The sequence below is a fragment of the Sturnira hondurensis genome, unplaced genomic scaffold (genome assembly GCF_014824575.4).
Source record: "Sturnira hondurensis isolate 20B ecotype Veracruz unplaced genomic scaffold, ASM1482457v3 Scaffold0008723, whole genome shotgun sequence".
In the NCBI taxonomy this organism is placed as follows: Eukaryota; Metazoa; Chordata; class Mammalia; order Chiroptera; family Phyllostomidae; genus Sturnira; species Sturnira hondurensis.
Window position 1 is genome coordinate 992677 of NW_028081354.1, and position 21263 is coordinate 1013939.

At 49.7% G+C, this 21263-nt stretch overlaps 1 protein-coding gene across 7 annotated transcripts in view; it reads right to left on the reverse strand.

Moving 5' to 3' along the window:
* Positions 1-773: 773 nt before the first annotated feature.
* The window catches only part of MTMR14 (myotubularin related protein 14), a 55936-nt gene continuing 35446 nt past the window's right edge, over positions 774-21263 (reverse strand). For 2 of the 7 annotated variants that reach the window (XM_037055669.1, XM_037055668.1), the window contains exons 11-19: positions 20957-21042; positions 20617-20693; positions 20405-20441; positions 17239-17309; positions 16387-16445; positions 16073-16211; positions 15154-15333; positions 4666-4821; positions 774-1369 (exon numbers count right to left, since the gene is read on the reverse strand). In XM_037055669.1, coding sequence (XP_036911564.1) covers positions 1186-1369; positions 4666-4821; positions 15154-15333; positions 16073-16211; positions 16387-16445; positions 17239-17309; positions 20405-20441; positions 20617-20693; positions 20957-21042 — 989 coding nt within the window. In that variant the 3' untranslated portion in view covers positions 774-1185. Of the gene's footprint in view, positions 1370-4282; positions 4339-4665; positions 4822-15153; positions 15334-16072; positions 16212-16386; positions 16446-17238; positions 17310-20404; positions 20442-20616; positions 20694-20956; positions 21043-21263 lie in introns of those variants that run through there. The other 5 variants (XM_037055670.1, XM_037055673.1, XM_037055675.1 and 2 more) reach the window with 5 other exon arrangements.

A 21263-nucleotide genomic window follows, 5' to 3' on the forward strand; every position in this document is an offset into this window, starting at 1 on the left:
CAAATTACTCAACACCTCTGTGGTTCAGTCTCTTCACTGGTAGAAAGGTAATTATATAGCATCTACTTGGGGTGTTGTAAAATTTTGAAATAATCCATGAAATGGACTTGGCATAGAGGACTGCACACAGTAAATTCTCAAATATTTGCTGGCATTAGTTACTTCCTCTGGGCATTCACACCAACGACCTCTTTTGTATTAAGAGTCAGAGTTCAGTAAATGGTGGCCATTAACAGCACTGTGCAAAGCCTTCGCCCAGGTCTTTGAATCCTAGACTTCATGGTGTTAGAAATGCTGACACTGTGAGGATGCAACCCAATCTAGGTTATGCTGTAGATGAGGTGCTGGTCACACAGATCCACCCTCCCCACACCAAGAGCCTCCAAAGCCCCGGAAGCCAGTCCTTCCACCACAGACAGGGTCTGCCAGTTGCTTGTACCAGAACTAAGCTGCCTCCAGAACTTGATAAAAATGAACACATACCCCGTCCCCACTCCCAGCTAAATGAAGATCTCAGCAATGTCCAAGTCTAAATTTTAGGCAGCCCTAAGAACCTGCATGGATAGACATATTCCCTAGGTGACTAGGGCCTACTCAGGCCTGAGGACAACTGTTTCCACCCCTTAACAGCCTATGTGTCCTGACCTCACAGACTATTGTCACTCGGGCGTTGAGGTCTACCTCCTAAACCCCCTCTTCCAGCACAAGGAAGGACGATGAGAACCTTACAAGTAACTTCACAAAGACAGCAATACAATGAGGATGCCAAAGAACTGCTGTTTAGAAAGACTTTGATTTTATTTTTGTGTGTGTCAAACTGCCTATTCTCAGTGCAGGTGACCCCTCCTCCCCACAAACAAGAACGAAAAAGGGGTTCCTTTCATGAAGTCTCAACCTCCAGAGGGCCCCAGGAAAACCCCACACAGTTGAGTTGGCAGAAATCCTAGCAAAGACTAGGATGGGTGGGAGGCAGTGACGGGAGGCGTGACGGTCACCAGTCAGGAAGCTAGGCGTTGGAGAACCCTGTCCTCGGCCCTGCTCAGCTGTGGAGCTGCCACGTGCATGGTGGAGGTGGGGAAGACAGGAGACTTCCCCTGACGTTGAAGGACCCCTCGTCTGGGCATGGCTTTGATTCCACTCAGGGCTCAGGTGAGAGAGGCATAAAGCTGTTGTGGGCTGGCTGCTTCACAAGGCGCTGCTGCTGGTGCCCCGGAGCCCGACGCCACGGACAAACTGCTCCAGCAGTCCCCCAATAGCACCAGAGGGACTGGGGGCTACTGCCCGAAGCCCCACTGTGCTGCTGTATGCGGCCAAGAAGGCTGAGCGCACCTCCTGCAGCCGAGTCTCCCGTTCACTCAGGGCTGCAAGCCTGTGGAGATGAAAGAACAAACACGTTATCATAGGGCAGGATCCAACATCACCCTCATGCCGCAATGCTTATCCTCTGTCTTCACAGTGCAAGACCAACATCTGTCCTGTGGTCCCACTAACCCTTATGGTTCAGGCCCCAAATATTTGACCCTGTTCCCCTCTTAAACCATTCCTCTCAGTTCTCAGGTTACTGTTCCTACCCGGAAGCATCACCTTTTACTGGGGTACTGGCCTAACTTTCTATGGGAAACAACCATCTTTGGGTAATTTGAAAGGGCAGAGCCAAGCAGGAGGGAGTTTGCTCCAACAGCTGTTGGCTTCCATTCCTTAGTAAGAACAACCTGAGGCACAAGTCTTACACCTAACTGTAGAGAGAGACCCATCAGGCCTTGGCTGACCAAAGGTCTCAACTTTCTTGAGGCCTGGACCTGGAGCATCCTGGGAGTAAGGTCGTGGTAGTACCCTAGAGAGGCCAGGGTCCTCGCTGGAAATGCCCAAAGCTCTAGCTACACCTTCAGTCACTGTGGTTCCAGGTAAACAGCTGGTAAAGTGCTGGCTTTCCCAGCGGTATTCTTCTGACATGGACCTTTCCTTCCCTGGCCACTTACAGACACTGATCACAGACAGAGGGCAGAACACCCTTCTCTCCCTGCCTGAAACTGTAAGTCAAGAAGGGGAAGACGTGCATGAAGACTCAGGCTTATCAACATGTAAACTCCATATAAGGCTGTTTGACACCTTGAAGAGGGTTTTTTTTTTTTAAAGATTTAACTTATTTTTAGAGAAGGGAAGGGTGGGAGAAAGAGAGGGAGAGAAACATCAATCAGTTGCTTCTCGAATGCCCCCAACCAGGTACCTGACCAGAAATCAAACAAGTGACCTTTCAGCTTGTGGGACAACAACGCCCAGCCCACTGACCCACACCAGTCAGGGCTTGAAGGGTTCTCTAATGAAAGAGGCCTGAGGTACCAGCCGCATCCAGCTCCTGAACTAAAAGGCACGCAGTGTAGAGGGCGGAGGGACGTGGGATCCAAAGAAAGGTCAGGACTCAGACGGAGGGAGTCGGGTGACACGCCTACATTAAGATGAGCCCTCATGCTCCCATCCACCTAAGCACAACAACTAGCCCCGACTAACTTACTCCAGAAATTCCCAGACACCGATCCCTGGGTAATCCCTCCCGGGAATATGCCAGAAGCAGCAGAAATGCCCACAATTCCCAAGCCCAAATGATTTGCACCCCAGGGCCTGGGGAACAGATGGAGGTATAAAAATAAATGACAGTCCTGGGTAAGTTTGGGGAGAACAGATCTAGGGAGGGTAGACTGGTGTGTCTGAGTGTGAGAGAGAGGAGAGAGAGAAGAGAAAGAGGAGGAGGAGGTTCTAGGCAGGAAGAAAGTCCAAGAGCTCTCGCGGCAGCGGCAGCGGCACTCAGAAAACGGAGCTGATACTGGGTCCCTGCAACACCACGAGCAACTCCGAAGTATCTCTTGACATTGGGGGGACGCCTGGTCCTAGATCTTCTCTACTTTCTCAGGTTTCACACAGGCTGGAGGCCAAGTGGGCATCTTCAGCTGTTCCTCAGAGTGTATACCCAGGAGAAACTCAGGTTAGTAGTTTGCATCTGGATGGAACACCCAAAGGTCCGTATGAGTGCATTTCTGGGGGGCAGAAGGGGAGAAATCACAACCCATTTAGAGACAAGAAAACGGGAGTCCAGAGAGGACATGTGCTCCACTTGTGGACACAGCAGGTAATGGGTAGACGGCTGGAGCTACCACAGCACCGTCAGCTCTCCTCTAGACAGGAGCCAATGGGCTCGGAGAGGTCAAGGCTGATACCCCAAGACATAGCTGGTGAGAAGAACAGCTAGGATTTGGACTAAAATATCTCTGATAACAAAGCCCAAGCACTGAACTCAGATACTGTGTTATCTTACCAGCAACCAACCCTGACCCCACCCTCTCCCTGCAGTTTTGGAGGCCAAGAGATCAGGTAGAACCTGGCCCCCCTGGGAACCACCAGAACCAACCAGAATTCTAAGCTAGGAGCTCAGAATGCTGCCCAAGGTATAAACCACAGGATATGGACTGGAGTTGCCCATTTCAGTGGCTAAAGCCAGGTAAGTGCAGGGTGCTGTTAAGCAGGGGCAGAGATGTGTGTTCACTATAGAAATAACTTAGGGCAGTGTGGCTGAAGTAGAAAATATCTACAGAAAGGTGCAGACCACTATCTTTTTTAATCCTTCAAAAATCTAAGATACAGATCTTGTTTCTGGCTATAGGTCAAGCCCCTTAAGGGCTTGGCTACAAAAGCTATGCCAGGCACTAGTGGCCTCTGAAGTCCCTGGGCTACGCTCCAGCTGCAGGGCCAGGGCCGGTGAGTGTCATCCGGGAATCCCAAGGTCCAGCCCCTGCCTGCCCTAAGCAGGGATCTTCTCAACTCCCCAGGACAACTTGACTCCAACCTGTCAGCACTGGCAGGTATGAGCTGGGTTCTGGTGCTGGGGATGGACCCCCAGCTCCTTAAGTTCGTTCATCCATGGTAGGGAGGTGATGACCCTCAGGCAGCCACAGCTGAGGAGCAGGCCAGCAGACGCTGCCCAGGCCACCAGAGGCGCTCCTGGCACTGGCATCTAGAAGCAGCAGAGCAGGAAGGTGGGGCGGGGGGGGATTGCAACAGAGGCAGCCACTCAAGTGTATGTATTACAAGAATTAGAAGCCCAGAATTAAGATTTGGATGTTATAGGCTTGGGATTTGGTATGACCATCTGATTCTTTTCTGACCAAAGACAAAAGCAGAAGACAAAAATGCGGAGGGGTAGCAAGGAACCCACGGTTCTAATGGGGAGGAGCAGAGCCCTAGGGCTAACCCAGCAACATTCTGGCTCTGGTCTCCACCATACACCTACCTTCAATTCACTTCCCCACTGTGCTGCTTTCAAAGGATTCTCCTGTTAGGCAAAGCCTTGGACAGAAATAGAATGTTCTATAGTTACAGCCCAGCCAGCTTTCCCTCAGGGTGTGCCTCGAGACACCCGTGGATGGGTTCTGGAGGCCGGGGAGAGCAAACACACATTCCGATGCACTTCCTGAGCAGCCCGTATGGCCTCCTTCGTACCCCAGGGGTCCTTGGGCAGCGAGGTATACTTAGCTAAGACCCCGGGGAGGGGCAGGGACCCTGGCCAGCTCCCTGGGGCTGGTTGTTGCCTCGTTCCTAACCAACACTTTTAACTGATGGGCAGCTTTTGATACGGGCAGGGGAGCACCCTGTCTTCTCAGGCAAGACACTTACAGACAACTGTTAGGGAGCTCCTCCGGGAAGCTGAAAGGGAGAGAGGAGTCTGTGTGCAGGACAGCCCGTTCCTGAATACTGCCACAGCCTGTTACCATCTGCCAGCTGCCAAAGTCTGTGGAGAGAGAGGATCCGGGCAGGGAATGGTCCACTGATCTGGGACAGAGGAGAGAGAGGGGAGATGATGCAGTCAGTCATATGCCTGACAGGAAGCAGTGGAGGGACGGGGGTTGGGAGGCCATGGCCACGGGGTTGTTGGTGGAGCATCTGTAAAGTCAACCACTTTCTCCAAAAGTGCAAAGAGGCTGTGACCAAGAAAGAAGGGTACAGACTGTAAGGCAGGATCAGCTGTGAGGACAATGCTTAGTGCAAAGACTTTTAGGAGCAAAAGATCAAGAGCAAGGCATGGTGACAAGAGGTGAGCCAGCAACCAAAGTCCAGGATCAGGGCTGACAGAGCAAGTACAATCTCAACAGCACCGAAAGAAGGTGAGCAAGGCTGGATGTCCCAGGAACCAGGGAGGCAGGATCACACCACACTTCCCAGCATGCAGCCCGGTAGGGAGGGCACCATAAACCACAAGGATTGCTGAGGTCCTTTCGAAGAGGTGGGAAAGCAAGCCTCTGGGAACAGTGGAAGGTGGTGACCTAGATTAAGAGGTGCTGGGAGCCCTAGCCCACTCTGCAGCACCTTCTAGGAGCTCTAGTTTGCATTCACAAGCACACCCAGCAAACTCACTGGCTATGCCCAGAGGAAAGGGATGAATCAGGCTGCCAACTTGACAGCTTCATCAGGCCTTTTTCAGATGAAGTTTGTGGGGTGCAGGGAAAGGAAAGTTACATCGGGAATCTACTGCTGCCTCCTCCTTCCCACTCAGAATCAACCCTGCTCTGCCATCTCGGGGCAGCAGCCCAGCCAGTAGGGGTACAAGAGGAGGGGAGGAGATAGGGAACCATCAAACAAAGGCCCTTCCATCAGCTACCCCATATCCCAGCCCCTGGAGATGCATTGCCTTTGATGCTTGACCCTTTATCCTTTATTTCAAGAACAGCAGAAGGTGCTCCTGCAGGGACCCAGAAACAGCAGAAGCATGAATAGTTGTATAGCAGGTGGGAGACAGAGAAAAACACTCACTGACCTCAACCCACCCCGCTGGCTGACGTGAAGGGCTCCCAGTCTGAGGCAACAGTCCCCCACACCAGTCACACCAGGCCGATCTTATCCTCAAGCAGCAGCCCCCCGAATGCAGCTTCGGCCAGGCACTGCATCTCTGCTGACCCTTAACCACCCCCATTTTAGAGACAGGGAAATGGCAGCCCAGACAGGCGAAGATACTTGCCCAAGGCACCACAGCTAGTGAGTATAAGAGATTTTTAAAGCCAAGTATGATTACAAATTTGTCCTACAACGGAACCACCTTGAGACAAGGAAAAACAGATGGCTTTCTACGTTAAAGCCACCATGAATCAGAACCTCCTGTAACACAGAGACCTGCCACATTCATCACTCCCGCTAAACTCCCGAAGGTGTTGTGACAGCAGCATTAGAGATGAGAACAGGACATGGTCTGCTACTTGGTGGAAGCTCCTAGTGCCCAAGAAAGCAGGGCGGCTTTGTTTCTAGACGGGGGAACTTGGTAGGGCTCATGCAGTCTGTAAATCAGAGAGACAGGAGAGGGCAAGCCATATGTCACAGTCTGGCGCCTGCCCAGTACTTCCTCCAGGTCATGCTGGGGCCTTCAGTCAGCACCACCCCGCTGAGGTCAGCCTGGCTCCACAAACCTCATCTACTGTTTAAAGTTTAGGGTAGTTTCTTTCCCAGTTTTAGTGGTTTGTGGGAAAAAATTCCCAAACGCCAGAACCAACGCTGAGTAGAAGGGATGCTGAGCAGAAGTGGGACAGAATGAGGCAGTCCTGGGGCCAGGACCATGGGGGTTTCTTATGCCCCAACCTTATTCCCCCAGGGCTACCACAGACTCACACTGCCAATGGGAAAATAGTAGACAGATGGAACATGGTTAGAGAGGTTCCCCGCAAGGATTCCTGGTTTCCTGGGCTAGTCACTTCCCTTTACTTCCCCAGTGTACAGCAGGTAGCACCAACAAGCAAGAACCGTACCTGGAGCAGTCAGGGGACAGTGGGATGGAGCGGGCGGCATGGACAGCATCAGGGGACATGATCCCAGGGGACAGGAAGCCATCTCAGCAAGCAGCCATATTCTGCATCTTTTTCAAGAGTGAGTGTACAGGCTTTTAATGAGGCTTTTGTCAAAGAAAGGGTTGCAAGGCAACCATTCAGCTCCTGGGTTTGAGAGCAAGGGACTGTGCTAAGCACAGAAGTGCTCCTAAGTGCCAGTTTGGACTAGCTGGCTATAGGGGATACCCGAGGATGACAGGAAATAGTTACCAGAAAAGAACATTTCCACCTGCTTGGTGACCTGCTTGGTGACAACCTTCCACTAAAGGTAAAGAAAGAAAGGTAAAGACAGGAGGAGGAAGAAAAAGAAACCCTTAACACACATGCTACTCAACCATCTTTAACAAGACCCCATACTCTGCCTCATACCCTTACTCAAGCACAAACAGTGCAGCAAAAAAGAGAGATGTCTGAGCTCCACCTCCTCTAGTATCCAGGCGAGGGAACTAGGGGAACCTGAGACAGAGCTGCCTTCAAACTGCAGAACTGGAGCCAGTGTTGCTTCTAAGGTCATCTGTTCACATCCCTGTGGCTCAGAAGGCCCAGGAGGTTGGCTTCTTGGAAACATTTCCCTCCTTAGATGGATACAGCTTAGGCTCTCTCCACAGTCCCCAAGAGGGTGCAGCCTCCACCTTCCCTCTACCTCCTGCCAGATACCTGCTGTGGGCCAACGCAGGCAGGTGTCATTAGATAGTCCTTTTTGGAAGGAGGTAGAAGAATACCCATCCAAGCAGAATTGGCGCAAATCACACAGGTGAAACAAGAAGGAACAGATCTGGCCTGGTCTTTAACCTGCCCAGTGCCCTGATACGGCCCACTGCCCTCAGATGTGTGACTGGTAAGGACAGGCACTCGACAACAGCTACAGTTTACTGAACATTTGTAGCTAAGGTGAGTATTTATTATGTACCAGGTATTTCACCCTATTACCTCATTTAAATCCAAATAGATGGAGGCCAGGACCATTACTCCCACTTTAAAGAGGGGACTCAAAAAACTGAGCTCACAACTACAACAGAAGGGTGCAAAAAGCCCACCCTAGAGGTGCACCTGGAGCACCCAGCTTGGGTGACTGGGGAGACTGTGCCACTGGGCCCTACAGGACACCTACTACAGAAGGCCACTCTACCAAGGCTGGGAGACGAAGCAGCTCTATCTAATACACAGAAACAATACGGGGAGGGAAGCAAAATGAGACAAAGGAACATGCCCCAAATGAAAGCACAGAATAAAACTCTAGAAGAAGAACTCAATAAAATGGAAGCAAGCAGTCTACCAGATGCACAGTTCAAAACCCTGCTTACAGGATGCTCAGTGAACTGTATCTTATTGGAAGAGTAGTGAAAACCTCAACAAGGAACTAGAATACAAGAACGGAGACAGAAAACAAAAAAGAACCATTCAGAAATGAAGAATACAATAACTGAAATGAAGAATACGTTACAGGGAATCAATAATGCAGCAATGAAGCAGAGGATTGAATCAGCAATTTGGAAGGGAGCAGAAAATATCCATTCAGAATAGCAAAAAGGAAAAAGAATTTTAAAAAATGAGGATAGATGAAGGAGTCTCTGGGACAACTTCAAGTATACCAACATTCACATTTTCAGGGAGCTGGAAGGAGAAGACTGCACAGGAAATTGAGAACCTATTTGAAGAAATAATGACTGAGGACTTTCCTAACCTGGTAAAGGAAAAAGATACAGAAGTCTAGGAAGCACAGATTCCCAAACAAGGTGAACCCAAAGAAGCCTACACCAAGGTAAGTAATTAGAAAGCAGATTAAAGACAAAGAGAGAATCTTAAAAGAAGCAAGAGAAAAAGTTACCTACAAGGGAGCCCCTAGAAGTCTGTCAGCTGACTTCTCAACACACACTCTGCAGGCCAGAAGGGACTGGCATGGAATATTCAAAGTGGTAAAAAGTAAGGACCTACAACTAAAATCACTCTGCTCAGCAAAGCTATCATTTAGAACCAAAGGATATATAGAGAGCTTCCCAGACAAGAAAAAGCTGAAGGAGCTCATCACCAGAAAACCACTACTATAAGGAATGCTAAAGGGTCTTCTTTAAGAAAAAGAAAAGGTTAAAAAATATGAATAAAATGGCAATAAAACATATCAATAATTATTTTAAGTGGAAATAGAATAATCCAATTGAAAGACATACAGTGGCTGAATGCATAACAAAACAACTCCCCCATACATGCTGTCTATAACAGACTCACCTCAGATCAAAAGACACACACAGACTAAAAGTCAAGGGATGGAAAAACATATTTCTTAGAAATAGAAACAAAGAAAAAGCTGGGGAAGCAATACTTATACCAGACAAAACAGACTTTTTAAAAGTCTGAATCAATTGTTTTTTTCAATCAAATTTATTGGGGTGACACTGGTCTGCAAATCCATACAGGTTTCAAGCACAGAGCTCGACAAAACACCTACACCCTGCATTGTGTGCCTACCACCCCAAGCCAAGTCTTTCCTTCCCCATTTCCCCACCTCCACCTACCCTCTGGCTACCACCCCACTGTTCTGTGTGTGAGATTTTATTTATATATATATATATATATATATATATATATATATATATATATATATGCACTTAATCCCTTTCACCTTCTTTCATCTTTTCATCTAACCCAACTCCCTTCCCCTGTGACAGCTGTCAGTCTGTTCCATGTATCCATGCCTCTATTTCTACAGACAAAATAAATTTTAAAACAAAGGCCATAACAAGACACAGAAGAACCCAGCAATCCCATTTCTGGGTATTTATCCAAAGAAACTCAAAACACTACATTGAAAAGACATATGCATCCATATATTCATTACAGCATTATCTTTGATAGCCAAGATATGGAAACAACTTGTGGCCATCAATAGATGAATGGATAAAAAGTGGTACTTATATACAAAGAAATATCACTCAGCCATTAAAAAATATAAAATGTAGCCATAAGCAATGATACGGATAGATTTAGACGGATGCCTGATGGGAGGGGAGCTGGGAGTGGGGGAGATGGGTGAAAAGGTAAAGGAAGTACAAACTGGCAGCTACAGAATAGTCATGGGATGTCAAGTACAGCACAGGGAATACAGTCAATAATACTGTAATAATTATGATGTTAGATGGGTACTGGATTTAGCAGGGTGATCATGTTTTAAGTTATATAAATGTATAATCAATCACCAGGTTGTACACCTGAAACTAATATAATATTGTATGTTAACTTATTAAAACATAGAAAATTGTTAAAAATTTAAAAACAGCCCTGGCCTGGTAGGTCAGTTGGTTAGAGCATCATCCCAATAAGCCAAGGGTGTGGTTTTGATCCCTGGTCAGGGCACATACAAGAAACAACCAGTGATTGCATAAGTAAACAGAACAAATCAATGTTTAAACAAAGACAATGAAAAACAAAAAAGAGATGGTATTGTAATGCATTTAGAATCCTGCCCATCGAAAACACATCAAAATAGGCCCTGGCTGGTGTGGCTCAGTGGATTGAGTGCCAGCCTGCAAACCAAGGGTCGCTGGTTCTATTCCCAGTCAGGACACATGCCTGGGTTGTGGGCCAGGTCCCCAGCAGGGGGTGTGTGAGAGGCAACCACACAATGATGTTTCTGTCCCTCTTTCTCCCTTTCCCTCTTTCTAAAAATAAATAAATATTCTCTAAAAAAATCATAATTACATTAGCCAAGATTAAAATGAAGGAGAGAATCCTAGAAGCAGCAAGAGAAAAGGAGATAGTTACCAACAAAGGAGTACCCATCAGACTATCAGCTGATTTCTCAAAAGAAGCCTTACAGGCAAGAAGGGGCTAGAAGGAAGTATTCCAAGTCATGAAAGGCAAGGACCTACATCCAAGATTACTCTATCCAGCAAAGCTATCATTTAGAATGAAAGGGCAGCTAAAGTGCTTCCCAGATAAGGTCAAGTTCAAGGAGTTCATCATCACCAAGCCCTTATGAAATGTTAAACTTATCTAAGATCAAAACTATGAACAGTAAAACAACAAACTCACAACTATCAACAACAAAACCTGAAAAAACAAAAACAAAAATGAACTAAGCAAACAACTAGAACAGGAACAGATTCACAGAAATGGAGATCATCTGGAGGGTTATCAGTGGGGATGGGCAGTGGGGAGAGTGGGGGAAAGTATACAGGGAATAAGAAGCATAATTGGTAGATACAAATAGACAGGAGGAGGTTAAGAGTAGTATGGGAAATGAAGAAGCCAAAAACTTGTATGTATGACCCATGGACATGAAGTAAGTGGTGGAATGCTGGTGGGAGGAGAGGTGCAGGGTGGAGGGGAATAAAGGGTAGGAAAAAATGGGACAATTGTAATAGCATAATCAAGAAAATACATTTAAAATAAATAAATAAATAAATAAATAAAATGGGGGGGAAAAAAAAACCCCACCCAACCCACACACATCAAAATAAACCAAGGTTTGGCAATGTGTCTAAATTTTCATTTATTTCTAAAATTCACTTAAGTAAAACTCCCCACCCCCCTCTGAAGCCATATAAACCAGGCACATAAACTAAGACCTGGCAAATAAACAAACAAAAGAACCTGAGCACAGAAGGGATATGATTTTTTCAAGTCAAAAAAACTAGAAATGGAAAAACTGGGAGCAAAACCAGGTCTGGCCAAAGGCCACGCTAGCCCTGCTCTTTCTTCTCGATAAGGGGTGGTAGTGGCCGCAGAGGTTGGTTCATTGATGGACACCCCCTTCCAACTGCAATAAAGCACAGAGCTTCTGATCTGTGGTTGGAAAAGAGGTTTCCATGTGATCCCTGGATGTGAGAAAGGAAGCAGAGTGTCCCAGGAGTGACCGGCCACCATTAGGGAAGGTGGAAAGACAAAGATGGCATGGAGGAGGCAAGGGGAAAGCACCAAAGGCTGCCTTTTCCATTGGATCTCTCCATACGAACCACTATTTTCCTTCACTATTTAAACTATCAAGTGCCAAGTCCGAGGTCGTGCTGGGAATGACTATTCAAGCCAAGATCCAGGATTCTAGACTTTAGGGGACTAGATGTCTCCTAATCTACACACCTGCCCCTCATCAACCTCCGAGCCCCCTGAGACGATCTCACAGCTTCTACCTGAGTGAATACATCCAGAATGGGGTGTTAAGGGAAGAACCCTTCAGTTCAGTAAGGGCCTGAATTCAGAGCAACTGACTCCAGAGATGGCTACAATGGGCTTTCTTACACATTTGAAAAACACCACTTTCTCCCAGTCCAGCCTTTAACCACAGGCACGCGTGGGCGCGTGTGTGTGACTCAACCAGGGGCCTCTGTACTTCTGCAGAAGTCCAAGGAGAGGTGTTTTGGGGGCTCCAAATTTTCTGCTCATGTCTCAAGCTGGCAATGCCTTTAGGCTTCTCACATTCATTGCTGGTCTGGAGCCGCGGCCCCATGCAAGAACACATCATACATGGGACAGAAACCCATGCACTGCAGAAAGCAATCTGGTTTCTCCACTTCATCAGACACAGCCTGGGACAGAGCTCACTGCTTATAATGAGCAGGCAGTAGTAGGTGGTGGAGGATCTGGGAAGAGCAGCTGCCTGGGCAGCAGAGTTGGTTCCTATGTTGCTACGTAGCTATTTAACCAGGCTGCTGGGTGACCCTCAGCCAAGTTCATTGGCTTTTCAGGGAGCTTGGCTTCATGCTAGGCTCAGGGATGGCACCATTCCTCCTCAAGCCTGGGCAGTACTGTGCTAGCAACCCCTGACCCCTAAGGATGTCTGACTCTGGAGCAGAGACCAAGGCCACATGACTAGAGCTGGGCCACTTACTAACCGTGACTTGGGGAGGAGGCATGAGCTCAGAGCAGTGGTCCTCACTCTTCTCAGCCCCCAACCCTGTAGCTGATGAGAGAGTTAACAATGGTCCAGAAATGAAGCTCTGCCAGAATCTGCTGCAGTGGCAGTTGATATTGCATAAAAGCCACCAGTCTTTCTGGTGAGGGGTATGAGTTAGGGCTGGGTAAGAAGCAGTACCCCACAGATGTTTCTTCCCAACCCAATACCTACTTCTTCACTTTAAACAAAGCTTTACTGATTCCTTTTAAAGGGAAGCCCTACCTTAAAAGAGAATTTGGGAATTTGGAGCACATGAAACCCAGGGAATTCACACTGTGAGAGGAATTTTGGCTGCCACAGATAGCTTTACTAAAGGGTTTCCTTCCATACAGTACCCCCTACTGCACTAAAAAGCTGATTGGCTACTGTTACCTAAGAGAGGCAAGGAAGCTAAAGACAGGATCCCTCAGGCACTTTTAAGATAAAAGAGACTAAATTAATTTCAATGTTAATGAAAATACATAATTAGAATGCTCCAAACCTCAATAATCTAGTCTTTCAAAACCTCTGGCAAATAGGCATCCAATGCAGAACCTTGCTGCCTGGCCAGCCCAGCCAGGCTCCAAGTGGGCATTCTCAGAATAGCCCAGCAGTCATCACCTCACAGCAGCCCACCTCACGCCATCCCAAGGCTTTGTGTCCTACTTTGGACCAGTTGTCCCAGCCTCAATTAGGCCCTGCCTGGTCCAAAGGGCTGAGGAGTCAGAGGACACCCCAACACTGCTTGGCCTCTGAGGGAGGGGCCTCGGCTGCTACTGTGGACTGGCTCTAGGAGTCCAACCCGCACAGTCAAGTGGAGAACCTCTGGTGAGGCTCAGAGAAACTAGCACAAGATTGAAAGTACGGTCTTTTGGCTGGAAGATGGGAATAATAAGTAGCTGGGGTGTGGGAGGAGGTGATGGATTGCTGCCTCAGCAGGGGAACCCCCAGCAGCTGGATAGTTATCACCAGGGCAGGGCTGCAGAAGCCAAGAGGAATCTTCTGGTTCCCTTCCCAGGTGTCCAACAACGCTGCATCAGAGATGATGAGTGAGAGCTCCGGCCCAGACAGGCGAGGGTCACAGTGCTGCAGCAACCCTGGACCTGCCCCAGGGAGCTTGGGCACGCAATGGGGGCACGGCAGTGGGCCCAGAGAGGGGAGTGAGCACAGGCAAGTGAACCTGCCACCTCGCACAGTCTCTGCTCAGCTGCTCCTGTCCCCCCAAACCTCTCGTGGGGTTAGAGGGGTTGTGGTCTCCATTGGACAGACTCACTACAGCACTGGCAGACACGTTAGTGCTCCAGGTTGAAGGGCTCGCCTTCAGAGGCGAGTGTGTAAGACCCATCTGGACAGAGCAGTCTGGAGCTCTACAACTGATCTGCTCTGTCTACACGGGGAGGAGGCTGTTCCCCATCTTCCTCCATTGCCTCCTTTTGTCCACAGAGAAAAATCAGAGGATGGCAATGAGGGGAAGAGTTCCAGAAGTTTAAATTTTCTCCTTGTTTCCTCCTTGGCACAGGCTCATTACAATGAAGGCCTGAAACTCTGGCAGAGCTGGGCTCAAATCCAGGGTGGACTTCAATGCTCATGCTTTTTCTGCCAAATGCCCATTTCTCCCTAGAATTTATTAAGAACTTCTTAAGTCCCGCACTGTTTTGTTCTCTCCAGAAGAACCAGACACTCTCAAGGCTTTAGGAAAACAAAGCAATTCACAGAATTCTTTCCCTAGGAGTATGACATGGAAAAAGTGGCAGGGATTCAGCTCAGAAATGCTATCCCCAAGGGCCAGACTATCCCTCAAACCTAAACCCCTGTGCATGCTCAGCTTCAATCTCATCTAGGGAACATCATTCCTGCAGCAACTCCAGCCACACCTGTCTGTCATGGCTGAGCTGCTCCCATTCCGACATGCAGAGTCTCCTGAGGTTTGCCCCAGCCATGCACATCTGGCCTACCTCCCTATGATCTGTCCTCACTGCTCCACCAATTGAGATGCAGAATGTGAGTGCCAGAAGGGACTCGAAGGATCTAGATTCATCTCCTTAATGAGAATGTGGGTCCACAGGGAAGGGGGTAGGGTGGTGGGCTGAGACCTGCCAAAGTCGATAGGTGAAGGCAGCCCCAATTCACATCACAACCACCACGCCGCCTGCATTCCCCACCTGCCAGAGCTCTGGGAAGTTCCAAACCACTCTGTGAACCACCTCTTGCTCTGCACCCAAACGTTAACCCACCCTCCAAACAGCATGTTGGCCTGCAAGTGTGTCACTTCCCTCTGGCCTCCTGGGTACACCAGGCCATATGACAGGAACACTGTCCTAAGCACCCGAGGCACCATCTCAAGTGCTGGTACCCCACTTTCCAGCCTCACTAAGGTGGGGAAGGCGAGCTACCTCCAATATTAGAGGCTTTGGAGCTCCTCACCTGGCTTTGGGCACCTCCAGGGGACTGCTACCTATCCTGAAAAAGTTGTCAGAATGGTTCGAGGAGGAGGAGCTGGAAGACTTGGCTTCTACCAGCCCCTGATGGGAAGGCAGGCGGTCCTCCGAGGGCTGTGGCCGGTTCCAGAGCACACTCTGGGGAGAAGATGAGTGGCTTTTCCTCCTGCAGGGGAAAGAGGAGGACTGTTGGCCAAGGGGCTGCCCCAGGTGAGCCCTACTTTTACCAAATCTCAGGATCCAGTCTCTACTTTCAGTGGGAAAATGCCACATGGGAGTGGGAGGGCATACATCAATACTCCCTGAGACTTGGCCATGGGCAGCAAGAGCTGGGTCTTCATGGAAGGGCTGTGGCATCCAAATAATACCTACTGGCCTCAGAGCACAAGCTAGAAAACAGATCTTTAACTAACAGTTCAGTAACTATCCCTCCCTCCAAATGTTACACAAAATCTTGAGCCATTTTCGAGGAAGAAAATCATCAGGTTCTCAGATTTCATCAGATTTTTCAAAGGATTTGACTCAACCAAGTCCCCAGTTTCCAATCATCACTTTGTATTCACTACTTCTTGTTTTCTTCTTTCTAAACTGTCCCCCCCCACTTCCCAGTCCAATAATACAAGGGAGCTCCCCCAGGGAGTCCCTTTAACATTTAGCCTTCCCTCACCCAGCCCTGTCGCGTCTACCGTGATTTCACAGGCAGCCCCGGCCCTTCACACTCCTGGGTCACCACAGGCAGTGCCCTCACCAACCAGATGGCTGGTCTCCAAGGCCCAGAAGAGACAGCAGGGCACAGAGCTGTGCTCTCAGCCTACTGTCGGAGGCCCCTTTGTTCCTGGGACTCCCTGGAGCTGGTGACCTGGGCCACAGCTGTGAGCAAGCTTAGTTCCAGCTTGGCCCCTCACCAAGCTGCTTGAGTCTGTGCTCCTGCAGTGACCAGCTCCACGGCCTCATAGGTAAAGCTCCCAGTGGCTCCTGGGGAGCTCTCCATGACCAGAGAGAAGTCGCTGCCAAGGCTGGTGGTGCTGCCACGGTCCTTTCGTCCTGAAAGAGGCCAAGGCCATCTGTTCAGCACATTATCTTCTCCCACTACTGATCCCCCACCTCTTCCATACCATATAATGGGAGAGAGAAGCTTCTAGAAAAGAACAATTCCTGTCCGGTCCATAGTCAGAAAGAGGAACAGAGGAAGGGAAATCTGCTGGGGCCTGCGACTCACTCAGCATGCAGATATCTTCCAGGGTGAAGCCTGCATCCCGGGCTGGCAAACTCTTCCTCCTGTAAACAGAACCCAGAATGGTGAATTCCAGACCAGGCTGGGGTCTTCTTTGACCCTGCACCCCCACGCTGCTCACCTGGGAAAGAAGCTTTGACTGCCTGGCAACTCATGGACAACTCATAGGTCCTACCCTAGAGTGTTGCAAAATCCCAGACCCACTTGCGGACCCACCAGCAAAGACTGCCTCTTTCCTGTCAGCTTGGCCCCTTAGAGGTCAAGTCTGGCCAAACACACTAGGAGCTTGAATTTGGCAGGCAACGAAACTCAGAAAAGACACCAACTCTCATAGGAGTCCTAAGGCAACTGCCAAGCAAGACTCTTGCATTTCCCAGTCTGGGAACAGACTCTGTTCCATGGTGATGGGCTGCAGCGGTGCACACAGAACTTACAGAAGCCCAGGGAGGGCAACTCTCCAGCCAAGCAGGAGAACTGGCTGCTTTCGCTGGACTGTAGGCAGCTACGAGTCCTCCTGTCCTTGGGCTGGCTTTCCTACAGCAGAGTGCCCTGTTCTCCTGGCTGTCAAAGACCACTCATCTGTCCCAAAACCTCTCTGAAAGTATGACTGCAGGCGGATCCCAGCCTGCCTCACAGGCGGAAGAGCCTCTTTCTTTACTCACTAGCCTTCACCAGGGACACCTACCCTGGCTTCAGAGGGAAGGCATGGAAGGCAGGCCAGCATGCAAGGATGCCGGGGAGCAGGGCAGGGGTAAGATGGCAAAGGCGGCCCTGCCTGCCATAGCGTGGCCCTTCCAAGAGCACCTTGGCACTAGTGGACAGCAGGCTTCTCCTTACCTCTGTGTCTTCAAAGAAGAGAACTCCTCAGAGATGATATGCTTCAAAAAATTGAAGCAGAAGAAGAAAATCTGAAGAAACAAAAGAGCGGCACACATGAAAAGAGTCTTCTCCAGAGAGAAGAATCTAGGTGGCAGAATGCCTGGGAGAGGGCAGGCAGCCACCCGGGGGAACCCCCTGCAGGACAGCAGCCCTGTTCTGGGGACCCTGCTGGATAATCCGGTCTATAAACAGTATGTGTGGTAGAGCGCGCTTAGCAGGCCTGGGAAGTGCACTTGGCTGGGGCAAGGAAGGAAGGGATCATGTTTCTTTCCTAGGAATGCAAAAAGGTAAGCCAGGGATTTTTCAAACTCTTCAAATATAAATGCGTGATCTCCAGCTACTGAAAAGGATGAAGAGCACAGCATCTTCTCCCCTCAGCCTCTCCTAAGAACCCCAGGGAGAGAGGCGAACACAGAAGGAAAGCTGGGGGAGATTATTTTGAGGCATAGAGATTAAATGAACACAAATTAAGGAACACAACAAAAGGGAAAGGGTTAAGATTCTCTAGGGGAAATGCCCAGCAATAGAGGCTCAGGAGAAGCAGGGCTGAGGAGAAGCAGGGTCCGGGCACCACTATGCTGAGGAGCTATGACAGGCAGGAGGAGGCTCCTGACCTCCAGCCACATCCCACCACCCTTCTCCCTTCCAGCCATTGCCCTAATCAGATGGACCCCCTTTAAATGCACAAAAAGCACAGTCATTGCAGTTTTTAAGACTCCCCAGTGATTTGATTCTTAAAGGTATGGTACATGAACCCCTCATGGTATCCCAGGGCCCCATATGATTTCCTTAAAAAAAAAAAAAAAAAAGAGGATCAAGTCAGTATGGAAATGTGTTACATAAAATTAAACAGGTGTTGCCCTGGCTGGTGTAGCTCAGTAGATTGAGCGCGGGCCTGTGAACCACACGATCTCGATTCGATTCGAGTCAGGCACATGCCTGGGTTGCAGGCCAGTTTCCAGCAGGGGACTCACGACAGGCAACCATACATTGATATTTCTCTCCTTCTCTCCTTCCCTTCCCCTCTAAAGATAAATAAATAAAATCTTAAAAAAAATATTAAACAGGTGTTTTCACCAAAGGCTTTTTAAGTCTTTAATATGTGTTATGAACCTCAAAGACAAGGAAGGGGAACAGAGTACTATTTATTAGGCCTCAGTTTTTTTGTTTTCATTTTTTAAAACATCGATGGCTTTTTTTAATGATAATGTCAAGTTTAATCTGCCAAATATACAAGTTGGACCTGTGGAGCCTGTTTCCCTGGGTGCCGCACAGCAGACAGAGGCTTCTTGAAATGACCATGGGTAAGGTTAAGAATGGGCCAGGCCAGCGGGGTGGGCATGGGGTGGGGAAGAACAGAGGGAAGGCCTCAGTCAGAGGGGGCTGGCCAGGGTTGAGCCATGACCTTCAGGGACCCAGGTGCACGGGCTCACCTCTGACTTAGCACCCAGCCAACAGAGATGGGCCGGTTGTCACAAACACGGCAGCAGCTGCCCCAGCACAACTGCCCTCTACTGCACAATCTACTAGACAAATGGAAGCTCTTCATATCCCAACCTCCCAGGAACACCCAGCAAGGGTTATGAGTTACAAGAACAGCAAAAACATTCCAATGGTTACATATGAAATGCTGTTGTGCATCTTTCACAGTCGCCCCCTCCCCTCAGCCCCCTACCATCTACCACCCCCACCTACTGTCTCCTCTCACCAACCCCCGCCCCCCCCACACCAGATGAAGAGGAGGCCCCAGGCCATGGGAGCTCTTCACCCAGTGGGCCTGCTACAGCATAAAGCATCAGTCAGTGTGTCTGGAGTGTCCAGTGGATGTAAGAGAAAAGCCCGTGCGCTGAAAACCAACCCTCTCAGCTGAGGAGGGTCTCTTGCATATGCCGAGAGATGGCCAGAGTTTAAATCCAGACACCACTGGGCTAAGCCTCATCTTCTGCAGCCTCTCTGAAGGCAGAATCTGACCTGCATTGGGGGTGGGGGACTTGGTATGGAGAACAGAATGTCCTAGAGAGCCAGCGAGTGTCAAAATGAGTGACTGCAAAGGGGCTTTACGTGCAGATTACAGTGCCAAAGTCAATGTTTCTAACAGAGTTCACAGAGGCTTCTGAGGAACTGGCTTATGAGCTCTGCAGCTCTGGCAGATGCAGTAAGTGCTTGGAAGATTTGGAAGGGGCAAGGAGAGCTACGAGGGAGGAACACACGGAGGCACAAGATAAGATCCCTGGAAAAGAAGACAGCCTCAGGAGAGTGAGAAAGATGTTTCAAGAAGATAAGGGGGGAGGGCAGGAGAGCAGAAGAGCAGAAGAAAAGAGCTAAGACTGTGTGGAGGCTTCCACACTGGGCATGTGGGCACATTCTCTTTGTGAGGCAGGAGGACCGACAGCAGGAGACTCAAGGTTAATCACATCACTGCAAGGTCACTCACGTAGTAAGTGGGACAACTTGGATTCAAACTCAGGTCTGACTCTAGGTCTGTGTTTAGGGAAAAGGAGACTAAAGAGGCAAAGACTGAGAAAAACAGCAAGAAGGATGGGTGTGGAGACGTCAGGGTAGACAGGAAGAAGGGGTGCACCCCAGACAGGAAGAATACCCTGGAGCCCAGCTGGCCCTGCCTGGTCTGGGGCTGGGCTGGCGGTGAGGAGCAGGGCAGGGCCCCATTTGCACAACATCCCTGGGGCTTAAAAGTTCCCAAGTGGGGGTGATGAGAGTAGGGAGGGTGGGGAAGAGCATCGAGGTTTTAGCTGTAAGGATGAGGGGGACGGAAGAGGACTTGTAAATTGATTCCAGGGATGAGTGGAGAAAGCAAGGTCAGCTGTCAGAAGGATGGTAGCAAGAGGGGAAAAGGAGTGACATGCGAAGGTCATGGGTAGCATGTGGGCAGTGTTACCCCCACAGGGCAGGGAAGGAGCCCAGGCTCAGAACGGGGCTGTGGTGCTGGTGCTCTGCCTGCCATGCTGCCTAACGCCAGCCCACACCAGGGAGGGAACTGTGGATACCACACTGACCGTCGTCTTGCCCCTCTTGTGGGTAAAAAAAAAAACAAAAAAAACGAACAAACAAAAAAACAAGCTCTGGGAGCCCTGGCATGTGCTCACAGACTGTGAGCGGTACCCACCTCCTCTCCTTTGCTGAGCCGATCTACCAACATGTGCCTGCAACAAAAAAGCAAGGTCACAGACAGTAGTGCTGAGATAGGGGGGCAAAGGGGGTCCCCAGTCACAGGGACCTCAGACACTGGCACAGAAGCCAGTACACACACGTCTACACAGAAACGTAGTTCTCATGGCACTGACCCTGCCCCGAACCTGACATTCCCCAAAGGCTCACCCAAAGAGGAACCAATCATAGGCCACTGTTAGGTAGAGGATCTCAGCAGGCTTCAGGGACGTGTGGATGAGCCCATCCTGCAAGGGGCGGGGAAGACGTGCCAAGATCAGGAAGATGCCTCCCTGAGACAAAGCCCCCTCCTCGTTCCAGGAGCTGACCCACAGCTACAAACCCAGTGGTGCGGCTGCCCAACGACCCCCAGAAACAGGGTTGAACACACCACCTCACTCCAAATCTCTATTCCCCAGAGCTATCTACTTCCTAATGCTCCCAAAGAGTGTTATCTTGGTATGGGCCTCTGAATGCTCCCTGACCTCCCACCCAGCCCATCCGTACTCACAGCCCACAAGGAAAGGCGCAGGAGAGAGATGAAGAGGGGGGTCCGATCCCAGCCTGAGATACAGTGCACGAGCAGCCCGCTGTCGTCTACTCGGGAACCCAGAAGAGAAGCAAACACAGGCTGACGAGAAGGAAACACGGCACCCTCCTGGCCCGGTGTGACAGCCAGACCACCAATAGTCTCCCTCTTCCTGGTGGGCTTCCCCAAGTTCTTCTCCAATCTGGTCCCAGAAAGGGGTGAGTGGTGGGCACCTGTCTGTCTGCAGCACCTCTTTCTCCTGGCCACAGGGCACCTTTAGGGAAGCAGT